At 50.0% G+C, this 20354-nt stretch overlaps 7 protein-coding genes across 7 annotated transcripts; all 7 read right to left on the reverse strand.

Moving 5' to 3' along the window:
* Positions 1 to 62: 62 nt before the first annotated feature.
* On the reverse strand, positions 63 to 6092 carry LOC129839888 (uncharacterized). The gene is made up of 2 exons (XM_055907597.1): positions 5528 to 6092; positions 63 to 803 (listed from the first exon to the last, which is right to left on the reverse strand). Exons 1-2 carry the CDS (start codon positions 6004 to 6006, stop codon positions 479 to 481), a joined length of 804 nt encoding a protein of 267 aa, XP_055763572.1. The 5' UTR covers positions 6007 to 6092; the 3' UTR covers positions 63 to 478.
* Positions 6093 to 6172: 80 nt separating this feature from the next.
* On the reverse strand, positions 6173 to 6819 carry LOC129839871 (histone H2A). Its single transcript, XM_055907574.1, has one exon. The coding sequence runs from the start codon at positions 6715 to 6717 to the stop codon at positions 6331 to 6333; it is 387 nt and encodes a 128-aa protein (XP_055763549.1). The 5' UTR covers positions 6718 to 6819; the 3' UTR covers positions 6173 to 6330.
* A 448-nt stretch (positions 6820 to 7267) lies between these two features.
* On the reverse strand, positions 7268 to 8033 carry LOC129839847 (histone H1). Its single transcript, XM_055907523.1, has one exon. It carries the CDS (start codon positions 7955 to 7957, stop codon positions 7334 to 7336), a length of 624 nt encoding a protein of 207 aa, XP_055763498.1. The 5' UTR covers positions 7958 to 8033; the 3' UTR covers positions 7268 to 7333.
* Positions 8034 to 9010: 977 nt separating this feature from the next.
* LOC129839851 (histone H2B-like) lies at positions 9011 to 9745 on the reverse strand. The gene has a single exon (XM_055907537.1). It carries the CDS (start codon positions 9676 to 9678, stop codon positions 9187 to 9189), a length of 492 nt encoding a protein of 163 aa, XP_055763512.1. The 5' UTR covers positions 9679 to 9745; the 3' UTR covers positions 9011 to 9186.
* Positions 9746 to 15919: 6174 nt separating this feature from the next.
* On the reverse strand, positions 15920 to 16510 carry LOC129839881 (histone H2A). Its single transcript, XM_055907585.1, has one exon. It carries the CDS (start codon positions 16469 to 16471, stop codon positions 16085 to 16087), a length of 387 nt encoding a protein of 128 aa, XP_055763560.1. The 5' UTR covers positions 16472 to 16510; the 3' UTR covers positions 15920 to 16084.
* A 511-nt stretch (positions 16511 to 17021) lies between these two features.
* LOC129839838 (histone H1) lies at positions 17022 to 17787 on the reverse strand. The gene has a single exon (XM_055907510.1). It carries the CDS (start codon positions 17709 to 17711, stop codon positions 17088 to 17090), a length of 624 nt encoding a protein of 207 aa, XP_055763485.1. The 5' UTR covers positions 17712 to 17787; the 3' UTR covers positions 17022 to 17087.
* A 977-nt stretch (positions 17788 to 18764) lies between these two features.
* Positions 18765 to 19499, reverse strand: LOC129839858 (histone H2B-like). The gene has a single exon (XM_055907551.1). The coding sequence runs from the start codon at positions 19430 to 19432 to the stop codon at positions 18941 to 18943; it is 492 nt and encodes a 163-aa protein (XP_055763526.1). The 5' UTR covers positions 19433 to 19499; the 3' UTR covers positions 18765 to 18940.
* Positions 19500 to 20354: the final 855 nt, after the last annotated feature.

The raw sequence follows: 20354 nt of genomic DNA on the forward strand, positions 1-20354 counted from the left end.
ACCTCCCCCAATTTCATAGCCTATGCTCTTTAACCGGTGGGGAAAATGTGTCTTTCAAAAGGGGGTGGGTGTTAATGCATATCCTACAACCTTTTTGGACTTAGTAGGGCTTTAGGTTTTCAATCTGTCCTTCTGCCCCTGAACAGGCACTGTTCCTATGCCGTCATTAAAAATCACATTTGCTTCTTAACTCACTTGCCTACTTCATAAATAAAGGTCAAATCAATCAATAATTAAAAGGGTGGGTGCCGTCCAAATACGACTGTTTCTACACTGTCACAATTGCGCCGAGCCTGCACTGAACATAACAGTCCTACTCCCTGTCCACTCGAGAGTGGCTCATGGTTTCCTACAACTCTACGATCTTCCTACGACTATGGAATTGGCCCTTTTGAAGCGGATGTGGGTGGCTCTTAAAAGAGCCTTTGGTTTCAAGTCGGGATGTTTTGACGTTCCGAAAAAAAAAAAAAGAGTGCGTTTAACCGCCGAAGCCGTACAGGGTGCGTCCCTGGCGTTTCAGAGCGTAGACCACGTCCATGGCGGTAACGGTCTTCCTCTTGGCGTGCTCGGTGTAGGTCACGGCGTCACGGATCACGTTCTCCAGGAACACCTTCAGGACACCGCGGGTCTCCTCGTAGATCAGCCCGGAGATACGCTTCACGCCGCCACGGCGAGCCAGACGGCGGATAGCGGGCTTGGTGATTCCCTGGATGTTATCGCGGAGAACCTTACGGTGACGCTTGGCGCCTCCTTTTCCGAGTCCCTTGCCGCCTTTGCCTCTTCCAGACATCGTGTATTGTTCGCTAGTGGAGTTCAAGTGAATAAATGACGTATTCCGCGGTGCGTGGTGCTCTTATTATCTGCAGTTGGAGGACCTGATTGAAGCCAGTGGCACAGAAAGCGCGCGCTTTTGCCTGGCCTCTGTTGCAAAGGGAAGGAGGGGAGGAGCGATAGGGGTTCTGCCAAGAAGAAATGAAAGCGAGGCCAAACAGTGACAACTGGGTCATCCACTAGTATTAGTATGTTCCACAGTAGTTGAATCAGCTGTGACTCTCCAGGGCTACAAACAAAAATGCCTACTGGTAGGCTACTCTACCCCTGGAGTTGGGAAACACTGATTTAGTACAATTCAACCCACTGCAGTTTCCCCCCAATAGAGACAGGCCTAAACAAGTGGAATAGAGGTCTCAGTTAGAAAGGACAAACGAAGGTGACTCTTCCACACACCTAATAACAAGTACTAACACACCAAACGTTCATGCCATAATTGAGACGCCGTCAAATCCAAACGGGGAAGATATAGGCCGGGGGGGAAACAAATACACATGGAATGCCATAAAGCCAAAGTGGCCCGTTAATGTCACCTCGTCAGTCATGTTGCTATTGAAGGCCGTGTAATATAACATCATTCTTCTTTTTTCTTCCCTACACAGGATCCGGCCTGACGGTCAGGGAGCCAAGAGGACACGAGGTGCCGGATGGGAAGGGTGGTGATACCTCTGTAAGGTGAAACAGCAGTAAAACATTCCTCAGACACACACACACACACAATGAAGGGATAGTTTTCCATTTCATACAGAGGTGATAAGGATGTGCAAATATTGTATTGTACTTGTGTTCACACACCAATAACAAAGCGTATTATTAAGGAATGAGTGGAGCATTTTTAGGCCAGATAGCACTATGGGCGCCAGATGGCCTCAGATGTGGCGTCAAATGACCGCCACAGAAATAGGGCTCATCTCAACAGGTCATTTGAAAATGGACACGTACTGGCAATTGATCAATGGGTGCAGTTTATTCACATCTCAACTGTCACTAGCTTTCATCTTACTACTTATTGTTGCCATAATTGTCTCAGGCCTCGGGTTTAGTACATCAAGAAACAGAGATTGCCTTTTAGGAGAAGGAGTGACAAGCTTTCAACTAGGTGGGATAGAGCTAGTGTCACAAAGTCACTTTGTCATAGCAGGTTAGGAGAAATAGGATCAGGTTAGAAAAAGGGTTAGGCTTACCCGAAATGTCACTTCCCCTCCTAGTTGTACTCCGTGTACGCACAACCGACTTTACAAGTCATCACACAGAGAGCACACTTGAAGCGCAACTGCACTGTCTGGAAGACAGCGCCTGACTGAATTGGAATCCCTCAAATGGCACACTAACTGCATTCCGCTTTATGATGTCACAGTCAGGCCCTCGGAACACCGGTCCTCAACATTCTCAAACACCTTGGATACCGAAGGCAAACATTCTCCATTCACTCACATTCACAAATCAACCAGGGAGAAGGCTGCCAGGAATTGGATGGTGAAAAAAGCTCACCTCCTTCACAGAGCAACATCATAGGACATAGAACGATACTCTGTCCGAGGACGTGCTCGGGCCCTTGTGTTCAACAGCAGGTTAGACTCTGTCACTTGTTCTCTTCAACTGCTTGCATTCCCCCTATTATCAACAGCTGTGTTCCTCTATAGGCTACGCTGCAGAAACCTCACGTGTAGAGTACAATAACAAATAACACAGGGCCTGTTACCACACCCTATAGGCTAGGAGTTTCATTTGGACCACAGTGACATCGGTAGTAAATAACTGACGGGGACATAAAGGGGAAATGGGGGTGGGGGGGGACACAGCACAGTCATGTGTAACAAGTAAGATCTAACCATGTGGCAGGATTCCACACAATACACCCAAGTCTAACAAAAGGGATGGAATGGGAATACATCGATGAGCAATGTCAGAGCGGCATAGACTAACATACCTAAGAATAGAATACTGTATATCCATATGACAAACTAGCACGGCATGATGAAAGTGACCGGTGTTCCATTAATCAAGGGCCCAGTGATTTGGAACACAAACACACACATCACAAGACAGGAATGAAGACATGATTTAGGCGAGATGCAATGTTGACATTTACATTACATTTAAGTCATTTAGCAGACGCTCTTATCCAGAGCGACTTACAACTTGGAAAGTTCATACATATTCATCCTGGTCCCCCCGTGGGAATTGAACCCACAACCCTGGCGTTGCAAGCGCCATGCTCTACCAACTGAGCCACACGGGACCACGGTTGACACCCTATGCTTCCTTTAGGAGCTCAAAGGAATAGGTCAACCCATATAGATAGGGAGGCATTGACCAGAAGTCATGTTGCCAACACTGTCCTTCAAATCATTCACGCCTAGAAGGAATACATACGTCTGCTCGTCATTCAAGCCACATAGGGAGGGATCTTGGCACCACCTGCTGGATCAGAAGTGCTACTCGCAATGGCACACAGAGAGAGCATTTATGCCTCAACCTGATGCAATTTGCACAAGTATGTGGTTCAAAAAAAAAACACAACAGATCATCAAATAGGCAGAGTTTCCAAAACTCCAAACACATGTTCATGTAGATTACCTCCAAATGTAGATTGGAAGAAATTAAATAGAACATGTTCTCCTAGGTCACGTGAGCATTGCAATGTGGAAAAGTATGACTTTAGAAGAGCATGTCTTGAAATGTGAAGCGTGTATTTGGAGATGAAGCACAGAATAGGTTTGGTGAAAAAGTAACTGTACGTCACCGTGACTTCATTGGACTGCTCTTAAATCATATTCACTTGCACATTTTCTGCTCTTTTATCTCCTGCAGATATGGAACACAACGTTCATGTGAATGTATGTATCTCAAGTGTCAAATGAGGGTAAGTTACATAGTACTGCTTTATTAAAAAAACATTGCTACTTTTCTCTCTAGCCTAGTGCACTCTTTATCTGTAGGCAGCTGCCATTATATCATATAGCCTACAGGACAACTTTTTCTCCACGACTACATCTTACACCAATGCACCCCGAGAAAGGTTTTGTTGCAGTGACCAGGGAAAGTGTATGGGAAAAAACGTGGCCGATTCTGTCACCAATGTTGGATGAGGGGTGTATTCAACTGTGCCTATAACATGTCGCAAATCCCTCCAACGGGAAATAGGCCTTTTCAGCACCACGGCGCTCCGCTACTACCTGTCTCGTGAGTGCTGAATACAGCAACGCATGCGCATAGATGTCCTGTCTGCTTCCTGATTTGGCTAAAGGTTCACCTCCACTTTTTGCCTGTGCCATGCGTCTGACTATAGTAGATTATCCCTTTGATTCAACGGGTTATGTCGTTTTCCCACCTCTTTTGACCTGCGTTCTTTGTATTCGCCGGGTGCTTTATAGGCCCATCACTTTAGCACTGTGATTTCGCCATTTAACCGGCAGCCTCTATTTAGCTCCTTTACTGTGTCTTATCATTTGTTTTCCATTGCTGAGCAAATCTTCTTCCGCGTAGGTCATTTAGCTACACTGTTAAAAAAAAGGAAAAAAAGAAAGAAGGATGTGTCAGCCCAACAACCACAAAAACCAACTAACAAATAGACTCATTCAAGTATGCACTACATCGGTGCACTCAACATTGACATACATTCGAAACAAAGAACACATGAAGTCTAAATCTCACATAAGAAGTCGACTTCTAATCTCAATTCCTTATTAAGTCTATGCAGCTGGTGATTGCAATGATGTAATTGGTCAACTAATAATAGGACTAATCATCGCAGCCGCTTGTGCCCTGTTTCATAACAGCTGTTTTGCAAGCCGTTGATGATCACATCTTTGCTGTCCCGCTAGCTTTTCTCTTAAGGGATCTCCGATGTAATCTAAAGGAGGAACAATGGGTACGTAACAGGATTATCAGTTTTGGGTCAATACCTTAGTCAGTCGCATGAATTATGGGGTGCACATGTTTTGGTCTTTTTTTTTAACGGTCACATGGCACAGAAATGATGGAATGGGGATTTTCCACTAAGTCATTGACACAATCTAGCATGTTACATTCCAACAGCTATTGGATTCGAAAAAACACCACGCGTACAACTTGGGGACCCGAGGACCGAGTTTGGGAAACGCTGGCCTGAAGATCAAATACCACTACGATGTTGGCACTAGCCGCGTTTAACCACTAGATGGCCGCCGTGCTCCACGGTAAAGTTTTCCCCTCTGCACGAGTCTCTCGGCAGCACTGCAATACGGGACTTTCATCAAAGTCTGGTGGCATGTTATGTTTTTCCTAGCTACAAAGGGACCAGTTTTTGCCACATGTCATTACTTTCACTCACTACTGCTAGTGTATTTCCCCTCCTTTGTAAAACTTTTTGACTCTTCTACTCTAGGCATACATACATGTGGTCACATCACATGGAAGCTACAATTATGCAAGGGAAAACGTGCAATACGTCACCTTTATTTAACTAGGTACGTCAGTTAAGAACCGACGCTTATTTGCAATCACGGCCGGGAATCGAACCACGGTCTGTAAGTCGACAACATACATGGTGGGAAATGGAACAATTGGGCCTTTTTGACGGAAATATGGAGGTGGCTCTTAAAAGAGCCTTTGGGGGATTTTGGTGATCGTTTAAGCGCGCTCTCCGCGAATACGACGGGCCAGCTGGATGTCCTTGGGCATGATGGTCACCCTCTTGGCGTGGATGGCGCACAGATTGGTGTCCTCGAACAGGCCGACCAGGTAAGCCTCGCTAGCCTCCTGTAGGGCCATCACGGCGGAACTCTGGAAGCGCAGGTCGGTCTTGAAATCCTGGGCAATTTCTCTCACCAGGCGCTGGAAGGGCAGTTTGCGGATCAGCAGCTCAGTGGACTTCTGGTAACGACGGATCTCTCGCAGAGCCACGGTGCCGGGCCTGTAACGGTGAGGCTTCTTCACGCCGCCGGTGGCCGGGGCGCTCTTGCGCGCAGCCTTGGTGGCGAGCTGCTTCCTGGGTGCTTTGCCACCGGTGGATTTGCGAGCGGTTTGCTTGGTTCTGGCCATGGCGCTAGCTAGCTTCTTTCTTTCACAGTCAGAGTATAGCCTCCAAATGCCTATGTGAAGTTTATAAAGCCGCCAGCGGCGTCTGCTGATTGGACACCATCTACGCACCACCCCGATTGGCCCGTTGCGGAGGCCTCCTCCGTTGCCCATTGGACGGGAGGCTCGGCCTCTCCCTGCCTCCCCACAATGCAACCCCCACCCTCGCCGACGCGCGCTTGGCTCTTTTGTTAGGGCCGACACTTTACGCGCATTAATAGCGGCCCACCGGCCCAACTCCAGAGTGCAATGCTATGGCTAACGAGGCCTAGTAGGGTGTTTATTGTTCATTCAACGCCTCATGTGGGCGGCCACTTGATACGGTGCCCTGTAAGTGGCATACAAAGGACACTTTGCGCTTTTGATGAGCTAGGTGGTTGGCTCTTAAAAGAGCCTTTTGGGGGGTTAAGTAGTCAAGTTGCAGCCGCAGTAGCGATTTTACTTGGCTTTGACGGCCTTCTCAGTCTTCTTGGGGAGCAGTACTGCCTGGATGTTGGGCAGCACACCGCCCTGAGCGATGGTCACGCCGCCAAGCAGTTTGTTCAGCTCCTCGTCGTTACGGACGGCCAGCTGCAGGTGACGGGGGATGATACGAGTCTTCTTGTTGTCACGGGCAGCGTTGCCGGCCAACTCCAGGATCTCAGCAGTCAGGTACTCGAGCACTGCGGCCAGGTACACCGGTGCGCCAGCGCCCACACGCTCGGCGTAGTTGCCTTTGCGCAGCAGCCTGTGCACACGACCCACGGGGAACTGGAGCCCGGCACGGGATGAACGTGTCTTTGCCTTCGCCCTGGCCTTGCCTCCGGTTTTGCCTCTTCCGCTCATATTGCTAGCTTCAGTATGTCACAGAAAGTCAGAATGAGCCGCTGGCCACCTCGAGAGCCTTACTTATACCTCGCCACAAGAGGCACCGATTGGCCACCGGGCCGGTGTGGCCTTATCCAATTGGAGTGAGGGACAGACAGACTGTCAGCCCTAAGCCCGCCCTCACCCACACGCAGGCAGGCAGCTGAGTGAGAAGGCTCCAAATATGTGACAAATCAAATCATCCAAATGGGAAACACATACGCTATAGTATTAACATGGTTCGGATGATGATTAACACATCACAGCAGCCTGCCTCCTCTCCAATTGGAATTATTAATGCCAATTCTAACACTTCACAACAATTGCTGGTGCTGCACTCTTGAGTGAGAATTGTGCGCCATTTTTATTATTATTATATGTCTCTCCCTATCTCTCTCTCTCCGGGCAGCGCACACCCAGAGTGGGAAAATGTGGCGCGTAAAAGTAGCCTGGTGTGCTTGTCATCATTTCCTTTTTTTGCCACGACAGGTAGAACATGGAATGACATGCGCTTTTATGGAAAGAGGTGGGTGGCTCTTAAAAGAGCCTTTTGTGGTAACAACATGTGTCGAGTGGAACACCGTTTGGAATAGCTTTACTTCTTCTTGGGGGCTGCCTTCTTGGCCTTGGCTGCCTTGGGCTTGGCTGCTTTGGGCTTCGCTGCCTTGGTAGCCTTCTTGGGGCTCTTGGCCGCCTTCTTGGCCGCTGCGGCGGGCTTCTTCACCTTCTTTGGGCTCTTGGCGACCTTTTTGGGTGTAGCGGGCTTCTTGGCCTTCTTGGGGGACTTCTTTGCGGCGACGGCCTTCTTGGCTGCTACCTTCTTGGGCTTCTTCGCCGCGGCGGGCTTCTTGGCGGCCACCTTCTTTGCTTTGGGGGCCGCGGCTTTCTTGGCGGGCTTCTTCGCCTCGACGGCTTTCTTGTTGAGCTTGAAGGAGCCGGAGGCACCGGTGCCCTTGGTCTGGACCAGGGTGCCTTTGGTGACGAGGCTCTTGACGGCGATCTTGACGCGGGAGTTGTTCTTCTCCACGTCGTAGCCGCCTGCCGCCAGACTCTTCTTGAGCGCGGCCAGGGACACGCCGCTCCTCTCCTTGGATGCGGACACCGCCTTGACGATGAGCTCGCCTACGCTGGGTCCCGCTTTCTTGGCCTTGGCCGCTGCCTTCTTCTTGGGTGCCTTGGCCGGCGCGGCGGCGGCGGGTGCTGGTGCGACTTCTGCCATGGTCCGGTAAACACACTTACTGAACACTACGGTAGTCTGTGAGGAGGAGTAGTTTGCTGTAGACGCTGCTCTGCGCTATTGAAGCTCCACACGGTGCAGGGGGCTGGCCTTAAACGCGACATGAGAACCATGTAGACTCAAGCCACCCAGCTCAGCTTCTCCGGGCTGGCCAAATTCTCTTTCACTTGTGTTTTCTGGTCGCCAATATCGGTCCAAAAGTCACCGACGGAGCCGTGTTTTTGGGCCAAACGCGAACGGCCCAGCGAGCAGACTTGTCTCCGTTCAGAATAAAGTCATGTGGGCTGCAGAAGCCCCGTGCATTTTGTTGCGACTCGCTCAAAACCTCACCGTTCGACTGTCGGCTGGAGCTGTGCGCACTGCTTTTCCTGTGCTATTTGTCTCCTAAATGGCCTAAAAGTGCATCCCATTGCGAGCACCATTGATTGTGTAGTGAGCCGAGATGTCTGGCAAGGGAATCAGATGGTTTGGCGTCCCCTGATGTGGCCCTGGGTGTTTTAAAGGAGAGCTCTTTTGGGGACCTTAAAACACATGCACTTGTGAGGCCTGGCTGAGACTAGTGTTGTACTCCAACTTTCAACTACTATTCGTCATGTGTCCAGGACGACGACGACACCCTGTGTGTGTGTGTGTGTGTGTGATGTTGTATTAGTCCTTTTGTTGGATTTGGACACAGTGTCTTTTTTGGGGGGCCGATAGGAAGGGAGATAGGTAGTCTCTCTGTCTGTCTGTCTGTCTGTCTACTAATCAATGATGTATCTATCGCTTGACTCCGCAGCGTGACTCGACTCGGTCTTTGTGTCTGTGGGTCTTGGTGTCTGGCAGGCCGGCCGGCGCTATGGAGGCTGGCGCCCCGTGTGGGCCTGATATAGGGCTAGAGAGTAGAGTGTCTCTCTCTCTCTCTGTGTGTGTGTAGCTTGTGCATGCATGTGAGTGAGTGAGTGGAACAAGGCCTTTCTAGATCAATATGTGTACAGTGCCCCCACTCCCTTTGTCTACTGGCATGTGCACAATCATCATCTTGTCAATCATAAAAAACAAACAAATAAACACTTTTATTGCATAGACTTATTCCACAATAACAACTTTCCCTCTACTCTGTTAGGCATGTATTCCAGACACACATTCATTGGTGATGGATTTGCTTTTTTCACTGACGGGGTGGGTGGCTCTTAAAAGAGCCTTTGGGTTAGTACAGCAGGTCTCCAAGTTTACTTGGAGCTGGTGTATTTGGTCACGGCCTTGGTGCCCTCGGACACCGCGTGCTTGGCCAGCTCTCCGGGGAGCAGCAGGCGCACCGCGGTCTGGATCTCCCTGGAGGTGATGGTGGAACGCTTGTTGTAGTGGGCCAGGCGAGAGGACTCTCCGGCGATACGCTCGAAGATGTCGTTCACGAACGAGTTCATGATTCCCATGGCCTTGGAGGAGATGCCGGTGTCGGGGTGGACCTGCTTCAGCACTTTGTACACGTAAATGGCGTAGCTCTCCTTCCTCGACTTTCGGCGCTTCTTGCCGCCTTTCCCTGCGGTCTTGGTGACGGCTTTCTTGGAGCCCTTCTTGGGCGCGGACTTTGCTGGCTCTGGCATGATGCTGATGCGTCGAATGATGGGCTGGACTGCGCTTTCCCCTCTTATGAAGAGGAAGCTAAGCAAATTCAGCGGCCCTGGACACGCCCCTGCTTTCTCATAGGCCCCTGCTTCCATTTGCCCAGTGGAGCCGAGCGCGCATAACAGCCTTCCACTCAGAGGCTGCCTTCCCTAACAAAGACCTGTGCGCCCTACCTCCCCCAATTTCATAGCCTATGCTCTTTAACCGGTGGGGAAAATGTGTCTTTCAAAAGGGGGTGGGTGTTAATGCATATCCTACAACCTTTTTGGACTTAGTAGGGCTTTAGGTTTTCAATCTGTCCTTCTGCCCCTGAACAGGCACTGTTCCTATGCCGTCATTAAAAATCACATTTGCTTCTTAACTCACTTGCCTACTTCATAAATAAAGGTCAAATCAATCAATAATTAAAAGGGTGGGTGCCGTCCAAATACGACTGTTTCTACACTGTCACAATTGCGCCGAGCCTGCACTGAACATAACAGTCCTACTCCCTGTCCACTCGAGAGTGGCTCATGGTTTCCTACAACTCTACGATCTTCCTACGACTATGGAATTGGCCCTTTTGAAGCGGATGTGGGTGGCTCTTAAAAGAGCCTTTGGTTTCAAGTCGGGATGTTTTGACGTTCCGAAAAAAAAAAAAAGAGTGCGTTTAACCGCCGAAGCCGTACAGGGTGCGTCCCTGGCGTTTCAGAGCGTAGACCACGTCCATGGCGGTAACGGTCTTCCTCTTGGCGTGCTCGGTGTAGGTCACGGCGTCACGGATCACGTTCTCCAGGAACACCTTCAGGACACCGCGGGTCTCCTCGTAGATCAGCCCGGAGATACGCTTCACGCCGCCACGGCGAGCCAGACGGCGGATAGCGGGCTTGGTGATTCCCTGGATGTTATCGCGGAGAACCTTACGGTGACGCTTGGCGCCTCCTTTTCCGAGTCCCTTGCCGCCTTTGCCTCTTCCAGACATCGTGTATTGTTCGCTAGTGGAGTTCAAGTGAATAAATGACGTATTCCGCGGTGCGTGGTGCTCTTATTATCTGCAGTTGGAGGACCTGATTGAAGCCAGTGGCACAGAAAGCGCGCGCTTTTGCCTGGCCTCTGTTGCAAAGGGAAGGAGGGGAGGAGCGATAGGGGTTCTGCCAAGAAGAAATGAAAGCGAGGCCAAACAGTGACAACTGGGTCATCCACTAGTATTAGTATGTTCCACAGTAGTTGAATCAGCTGTGACTCTCCAGGGCTACAAACAAAAATGCCTACTGGTAGGCTACTCTACCCCTGGAGTTGGGAAACACTGATTTAGTACAATTCAACCCACTGCAGTTTCCCCCCAATAGAGACAGGCCTAAACAAGTGGAATAGAGGTCTCAGTTAGAAAGGACAAACGAAGGTGACTCTTCCACACACCTAATAACAAGTACTAACACACCAAACGTTCATGCCATAATTGAGACGCCGTCAAATCCAAACGGGGAAGATATAGGCCGGGGGGGAAACAAATACACATGGAATGCCATAAAGCCAAAGTGGCCCGTTAATGTCACCTCGTCAGTCATGTTGCTATTGAAGGCCGTGTAATATAACATCATTCTTCTTTTTTCTTCCCTACACAGGATCCGGCCTGACGGTCAGGGAGCCAAGAGGACACGAGGTGCCGGATGGGAAGGGTGGTGATACCTCTGTAAGGTGAAACAGCAGTAAAACATTCCTCAGACACACACACACACACAATGAAGGGATAGTTTTCCATTTCATACAGAGGTGATAAGGATGTGCAAATATTGTATTGTACTTGTGTTCACACACCAATAACAAAGCGTATTATTAAGGAATGAGTGGAGCATTTTTAGGCCAGATAGCACTATGGGCGCCAGATGGCCTCAGATGTGGCGTCAAATGACCGCCACAGAAATAGGGCTCATCTCAACAGGTCATTTGAAAATGGACACGTACTGGCAATTGATCAATGGGTGCAGTTTATTCACATCTCAACTGTCACTAGCTTTCATCTTACTACTTATTGTTGCCATAATTGTCTCAGGCCTCGGGTTTAGTACATCAAGAAACAGAGATTGCCTTTTAGGAGAAGGAGTGACAAGCTTTCAACTAGGTGGGATAGAGCTAGTGTCACAAAGTCACTTTGTCATAGCAGGTTAGGAGAAATAGGATCAGGTTAGAAAAAGGGTTAGGCTTACCCGAAATGTCACTTCCCCTCCTAGTTGTACTCCGTGTACGCACAACCGACTTTACAAGTCATCACACAGAGAGCACACTTGAAGCGCAACTGCACTGTCTGGAAGACAGCGCCTGACTGAATTGGAATCCCTCAAATGGCACACTAACTGCATTCCGCTTTATGATGTCACAGTCAGGCCCTCGGAACACCGGTCCTCAACATTCTCAAACACCTTGGATACCGAAGGCAAACATTCTCCATTCACTCACATTCACAAATCAACCAGGGAGAAGGCTGCCAGGAATTGGATGGTGAAAAAAGCTCACCTCCTTCACAGAGCAACATCATAGGACATAGAACGATACTCTGTCCGAGGACGTGCTCGGGCCCTTGTGTTCAACAGCAGGTTAGACTCTGTCACTTGTTCTCTTCAACTGCTTGCATTCCCCCTATTATCAACAGCTGTGTTCCTCTATAGGCTACGCTGCAGAAACCTCACGTGTAGAGTACAATAACAAATAACACAGGGCCTGTTACCACACCCTATAGGCTAGGAGTTTCATTTGGACCACAGTGACATCGGTAGTAAATAACTGACGGGGACATAAAGGGGAAATGGGGGTGGGGGGGGACACAGCACAGTCATGTGTAACAAGTAAGATCTAACCATGTGGCAGGATTCCACACAATACACCCAAGTCTAACAAAAGGGATGGAATGGGAATACATCGATGAGCAATGTCAGAGCGGCATAGACTAACATACCTAAGAATAGAATACTGTATATCCATATGACAAACTAGCACGGCATGATGAAAGTGACCGGTGTTCCATTAATCAAGGGCCCAGTGATTTGGAACACAAACACACACATCACAAGACAGGAATGAAGACATGATTTAGGCGAGATGCAATGTTGACATTTACATTACATTTAAGTCATTTAGCAGACGCTCTTATCCAGAGCGACTTACAACTTGGAAAGTTCATACATATTCATCCTGGTCCCCCCGTGGGAATTGAACCCACAACCCTGGCGTTGCAAGCGCCATGCTCTACCAACTGAGCCACACGGGACCACGGTTGACACCCTATGCTTCCTTTAGGAGCTCAAAGGAATAGGTCAACCCATATAGATAGGGAGGCATTGACCAGAAGTCATGTTGCCAACACTGTCCTTCAAATCATTCACGCCTAGAAGGAATACATACGTCTGCTCGTCATTCAAGCCACATAGGGAGGGATCTTGGCACCACCTGCTGGATCAGAAGTGCTACTCGCAATGGCACACAGAGAGAGCATTTATGCCTCAACCTGATGCAATTTGCACAAGTATGTGGTTCAAAAAAAAAACACAACAGATCATCAAATAGGCAGAGTTTCCAAAACTCCAAACACATGTTCATGTAGATTACCTCCAAATGTAGATTGGAAGAAATTAAATAGAACATGTTCTCCTAGGTCACGTGAGCATTGCAATGTGGAAAAGTATGACTTTAGAAGAGCATGTCTTGAAATGTGAAGCGTGTATTTGGAGATGAAGCACAGAATAGGTTTGGTGAAAAAGTAACTGTACGTCACCGTGACTTCATTGGACTGCTCTTAAATCATATTCACTTGCACATTTTCTGCTCTTTTATCTCCTGCAGATATGGAACACAACGTTCATGTGAATGTATGTATCTCAAGTGTCAAATGAGGGTAAGTTACATAGTACTGCTTTATTAAAAAAACATTGCTACTTTTCTCTCTAGCCTAGTGCACTCTTTATCTGTAGGCAGCTGCCATTATATCATATAGCCTACAGGACAACTTTTTCTCCACGACTACATCTTACACCAATGCACCCCGAGAAAGGTTTTGTTGCAGTGACCAGGGAAAGTGTATGGGAAAAAACGTGGCCGATTCTGTCACCAATGTTGGATGAGGGGTGTATTCAACTGTGCCTATAACATGTCGCAAATCCCTCCAACGGGAAATAGGCCTTTTCAGCACCACGGCGCTCCGCTACTACCTGTCTCGTGAGTGCTGAATACAGCAACGCATGCGCATAGATGTCCTGTCTGCTTCCTGATTTGGCTAAAGGTTCACCTCCACTTTTTGCCTGTGCCATGCGTCTGACTATAGTAGATTATCCCTTTGATTCAACGGGTTATGTCGTTTTCCCACCTCTTTTGACCTGCGTTCTTTGTATTCGCCGGGTGCTTTATAGGCCCATCACTTTAGCACTGTGATTTCGCCATTTAACCGGCAGCCTCTATTTAGCTCCTTTACTGTGTCTTATCATTTGTTTTCCATTGCTGAGCAAATCTTCTTCCGCGTAGGTCATTTAGCTACACTGTTAAAAAAAAGGAAAAAAAGAAAGAAGGATGTGTCAGCCCAACAACCACAAAAACCAACTAACAAATAGACTCATTCAAGTATGCACTACATCGGTGCACTCAACATTGACATACATTCGAAACAAAGAACACATGAAGTCTAAATCTCACATAAGAAGTCGACTTCTAATCTCAATTCCTTATTAAGTCTATGCAGCTGGTGATTGCAATGATGTAATTGGTCAACTAATAATAGGACTAATCATCGCAGCCGCTTGTGCCCTGTTTCATAACAGCTGTTTTGCAAGCCGTTGATGATCACATCTTTGCTGTCCCGCTAGCTTTTCTCTTAAGGGATCTCCGATGTAATCTAAAGGAGGAACAATGGGTACGTAACAGGATTATCAGTTTTGGGTCAATACCTTAGTCAGTCGCATGAATTATGGGGTGCACATGTTTTGGTCTTTTTTTTTAACGGTCACATGGCACAGAAATGATGGAATGGGGATTTTCCACTAAGTCATTGACACAATCTAGCATGTTACATTCCAACAGCTATTGGATTCGAAAAAACACCACGCGTACAACTTGGGGACCCGAGGACCGAGTTTGGGAAACGCTGGCCTGAAGATCAAATACCACTACGATGTTGGCACTAGCCGCGTTTAACCACTAGATGGCCGCCGTGCTCCACGGTAAAGTTTTCCCCTCTGCACGAGTCTCTCGGCAGCACTGCAATACGGGACTTTCATCAAAGTCTGGTGGCATGTTATGTTTTTCCTAGCTACAAAGGGACCAGTTTTTGCCACATGTCATTACTTTCACTCACTACTGCTAGTGTATTTCCCCTCCTTTGTAAAACTTTTTGACTCTTCTACTCTAGGCATACATACATGTGGTCACATCACATGGAAGCTACAATTATGCAAGGGAAAACGTGCAATACGTCACCTTTATTTAACTAGGTACGTCAGTTAAGAACCGACGCTTATTTGCAATCACGGCCGGGAATCGAACCACGGTCTGTAAGTCGACAACATACATGGTGGGAAATGGAACAATTGGGCCTTTTTGACGGAAATATGGAGGTGGCTCTTAAAAGAGCCTTTGGGGGATTTTGGTGATCGTTTAAGCGCGCTCTCCGCGAATACGACGGGCCAGCTGGATGTCCTTGGGCATGATGGTCACCCTCTTGGCGTGGATGGCGCACAGATTGGTGTCCTCGAACAGGCCGACCAGGTAAGCCTCGCTAGCCTCCTGTAGGGCCATCACGGCGGAACTCTGGAAGCGCAGGTCGGTCTTGAAATCCTGGGCAATTTCTCTCACCAGGCGCTGGAAGGGCAGTTTGCGGATCAGCAGCTCAGTGGACTTCTGGTAACGACGGATCTCTCGCAGAGCCACGGTGCCGGGCCTGTAACGGTGAGGCTTCTTCACGCCGCCGGTGGCCGGGGCGCTCTTGCGCGCAGCCTTGGTGGCGAGCTGCTTCCTGGGTGCTTTGCCACCGGTGGATTTGCGAGCGGTTTGCTTGGTTCTGGCCATGGCGCTAGCTAGCTTCTTTCTTTCACAGTCAGAGTATAGCCTCCAAATGCCTATGTGAAGTTTATAAAGCCGCCAGCGGCGTCTGCTGATTGGACACCATCTACGCACCACCCCGATTGGCCCGTTGCGGAGGCCTCCTCCGTTGCCCATTGGACGGGAGGCTCGGCCTCTCCCTGCCTCCCCACAATGCAACCCCCACCCTCGCCGACGCGCGCTTGGCTCTTTTGTTAGGGCCGACACTTTACGCGCATTAATAGCGGCCCACCGGCCCAACTCCAGAGTGCAATGCTATGGCTAACGAGGCCTAGTAGGGTGTTTATTGTTCATTCAACGCCTCATGTGGGCGGCCACTTGATACGGTGCCCTGTAAGTGGCATACAAAGGACACTTTGCGCTTTTGATGAGCTAGGTGGTTGGCTCTTAAAAGAGCCTTTTGGGGGGTTAAGTAGTCAAGTTGCAGCCGCAGTAGCGATTTTACTTGGCTTTGACGGCCTTCTCAGTCTTCTTGGGGAGCAGTACTGCCTGGATGTTGGGCAGCACACCGCCCTGAGCGATGGTCACGCCGCCAAGCAGTTTGTTCAGCTCCTCGTCGTTACGGACGGCCAGCTGCAGGTGACGGGGGATGATACGAGTCTTCTTGTTGTCACGGGCAGCGTTGCCGGCCAACTCCAGGATCTCAGCAGTCAGGTACTCGAGCACTGCGGCCAGGTACACCGGTGCGCCAGCGCCCACACGCTCGGCGTAGTTGCCTTTGCGCAGCAGCCTGTGCACACGACCCACGGGGAACTGGAGCCCGGCACGGGATGAACGTGTCTTTGCCTTCGCCCTGGCCTTGCCTCCGGTTTTGCCTCTTCCGCTCATATTGCTAGCTTCAGTATGTCACAGAAAGTCAGAATGAGCCGCTGGCCACCTCGAGAGCCTTACTTATACCTCGCCACAAGAGGCACCGATTGGCCACCGGGCCGGTGTGGCCTTATCCAATTGGAGTGAGGGACAGACAGACTGTCAGCCCTAAGCCCGCCCTCACCCACACGCAGGCAGGCAGCTGAGTGAGAAGGCTCCAAATATGTGACAAATCAAATCATCCAAATGGGAAACACATACGCTATAGTATTAACATGGTTCGGATGATGATTAACACATCACAGCAGCCTGCCTCCTCTCCAATTGGAATTATTAATGCCAATTCTAACACTTCACAACAATTGCTGGTGCTGCACTCTTGAGTGAGAATTGTGCGCCATTTTTATTATTATTATATGTCTCTCCCTATCTCTCTCTCTCCGGGCAGCGCACACCCAGAGTGGGAAAATGTGGCGCGTAAAAGTAGCCTGGTGTGCTTGTCATCATTTCCTTTTTTTGCCACGACAGGTAGAACATGGAATGACATGCGCTTTTATGGAAAGAGGTGGGTGGCTCTTAAAAGAGCCTTTTGTGGTAACAACATGTGTCGAGTGGAACACCGTTTGGAATAGCTTTACTTCTTCTTGGGGGCTGCCTTCTTGGCCTTGGCTGCCTTGGGCTTGGCTGCTTTGGGCTTCGCTGCCTTGGTAGCCTTCTTGGGGCTCTTGGCCGCCTTCTTGGCCGCTGCGGCGGGCTTCTTCACCTTCTTTGGGCTCTTGGCGACCTTTTTGGGTGTAGCGGGCTTCTTGGCCTTCTTGGGGGACTTCTTTGCGGCGACGGCCTTCTTGGCTGCTACCTTCTTGGGCTTCTTCGCCGCGGCGGGCTTCTTGGCGGCCACCTTCTTTGCTTTGGGGGCCGCGGCTTTCTTGGCGGGCTTCTTCGCCTCGACGGCTTTCTTGTTGAGCTTGAAGGAGCCGGAGGCACCGGTGCCCTTGGTCTGGACCAGGGTGCCTTTGGTGACGAGGCTCTTGACGGCGATCTTGACGCGGGAGTTGTTCTTCTCCACGTCGTAGCCGCCTGCCGCCAGACTCTTCTTGAGCGCGGCCAGGGACACGCCGCTCCTCTCCTTGGATGCGGACACCGCCTTGACGATGAGCTCGCCTACGCTGGGTCCCGCTTTCTTGGCCTTGGCCGCTGCCTTCTTCTTGGGTGCCTTGGCCGGCGCGGCGGCGGCGGGTGCTGGTGCGACTTCTGCCATGGTCCGGTAAACACACTTACTGAACACTACGGTAGTCTGTGAGGAGGAGTAGTTTGCTGTAGACGCTGCTCTGCGCTATTGAAGCTCCACACGGTGCAGGGGGCTGGCCTTAAACGCGACATGAGAACCATGTAGACTCAAGCCACCCAGCTCAGCTTCTCCGGGCTGGCCAAATTCTCTTTCACTTGTGTTTTCTGGTCGCCAATATCGGTCCAAAAGTCACCGACGGAGCCGTGTTTTTGGGCCAAACGCGAACGGCCCAGCGAGCAGACTTGTCTCCGTTCAGAATAAAGTCATGTGGGCTGCAGAAGCCCCGTGCATTTTGTTGCGACTCGCTCAAAACCTCACCGTTCGACTGTCGGCTGGAGCTGTGCGCACTGCTTTTCCTGTGCTATTTGTCTCCTAAATGGCCTAAAAGTGCATCCCATTGCGAGCACCATTGATTGTGTAGTGAGCCGAGATGTCTGGCAAGGGAATCAGATGGTTTGGCGTCCCCTGATGTGGCCCTGGGTGTTTTAAAGGAGAGCTCTTTTGGGGACCTTAAAACACATGCACTTGTGAGGCCTGGCTGAGACTAGTGTTGTACTCCAACTTTCAACTACTATTCGTCATGTGTCCAGGACGACGACGACACCCTGTGTGTGTGTGTGTGTGTGTGATGTTGTATTAGTCCTTTTGTTGGATTTGGACACAGTGTCTTTTTTGGGGGGCCGATAGGAAGGGAGATAGGTAGTCTCTCTGTCTGTCTGTCTGTCTGTCTACTAATCAATGATGTATCTATCGCTTGACTCCGCAGCGTGACTCGACTCGGTCTTTGTGTCTGTGGGTCTTGGTGTCTGGCAGGCCGGCCGGCGCTATGGAGGCTGGCGCCCCGTGTGGGCCTGATATAGGGCTAGAGAGTAGAGTGTCTCTCTCTCTCTCTGTGTGTGTGTAGCTTGTGCATGCATGTGAGTGAGTGAGTGGAACAAGGCCTTTCTAGATCAATATGTGTACAGTGCCCCCACTCCCTTTGTCTACTGGCATGTGCACAATCATCATCTTGTCAATCATAAAAAACAAACAAATAAACACTTTTATTGCATAGACTTATTCCACAATAACAACTTTCCCTCTACTCTGTTAGGCATGTATTCCAGACACACATTCATTGGTGATGGATTTGCTTTTTTCACTGACGGGGTGGGTGGCTCTTAAAAGAGCCTTTGGGTTAGTACAGCAGGTCTCCAAGTTTACTTGGAGCTGGTGTATTTGGTCACGGCCTTGGTGCCCTCGGACACCGCGTGCTTGGCCAGCTCTCCGGGGAGCAGCAGGCGCACCGCGGTCTGGATCTCCCTGGAGGTGATGGTGGAACGCTTGTTGTAGTGGGCCAGGCGAGAGGACTCTCCGGCGATACGCTCGAAGATGTCGTTCACGAACGAGTTCATGATTCCCATGGCCTTGGAGGAGATGCCGGTGTCGGGGTGGACCTGCTTCAGCACTTTGTACACGTAAATGGCGTAGCTCTCCTTCCTCGACTTTCGGCGCTTCTTGCCGCCTTTCCCTGCGGTCTTGGTGACGGCTTTCTTGGAGCCCTTCTTGGGCGCGGACTTTGCTGGCTCTGGCATGATGCTGATGCGTCGAATGATGGGCTGGACTGCGCTTTCCCCTCTTATGAAGAGGAAGCTAAGCAAATTCAGCGGCCCTGGACACGCCCCTGCTTTCTCATAGGCCCCTGCTTCCATTTGCCCAGTGGAGCCGAGCGCGCATAACAGCCTTCCACTCAGAGGCTGCCTTCCCTAACAAAGACCTGTGCGCCCTACCTCCCCCAATTTCATAGCCTATGCTCTTTAACCGGTGGGGAAAATGTGTCTTTCAAAAGGGGGTGGGTGTTAATGCATATCCTACAACCTTTTTGGACTTAGTAGGGCTTTAGGTTTTCAATCTGTCCTTCTGCCCCTGAACAGGCACTGTTCCTATGCCGTCATTAAAAATCACATTTGCTTCTTAACTCACTTGCCTACTTCATAAATAAAGGTCAAATCAATCAATAATTAAAAGGGTGGGTGCCGTCCAAATACGACTGTTTCTACACTGTCACAATTGCGCCGAGCCTGCACTGAACATAACAGTCCTACTCCCTGTCCACTCGAGAGTGGCTCATGGTTTCCTACAACTCTACGATCTTCCTACGACTATGGAATTGGCCCTTTTGAAGCGGATGTGGGTGGCTCTTAAAAGAGCCTTTGGTTTCAAGTCGGGATGTTTTGACGTTCCGAAAAAAAAAAAAAGAGTGCGTTTAACCGCCGAAGCCGTACAGGGTGCGTCCCTGGCGTTTCAGAGCGTAGACCACGTCCATGGCGGTAACGGTCTTCCTCTTGGCGTGCTCGGTGTAGGTCACGGCGTCACGGATCACGTTCTCCAGGAACACCTTCAGGACACCGCGGGTCTCCTCGTAGATCAGCCCGGAGATACGCTTCACGCCGCCACGGCGAGCCAGACGGCGGATAGCGGGCTTGGTGATTCCCTGGATGTTATCGCGGAGAACCTTACGGTGACGCTTGGCGCCTCCTTTTCCGAGTCCCTTGCCGCCTTTGCCTCTTCCAGACATCGTGTATTGTTCGCTAGTGGAGTTCAAGTGAATAAATGACGTATTCCGCGGTGCGT

This window comes from Salvelinus fontinalis, chromosome 3 (genome assembly GCF_029448725.1).
Source record: "Salvelinus fontinalis isolate EN_2023a chromosome 3, ASM2944872v1, whole genome shotgun sequence".
NCBI lineage: Eukaryota > Metazoa > Chordata > Actinopteri > Salmoniformes > Salmonidae > Salvelinus > Salvelinus fontinalis.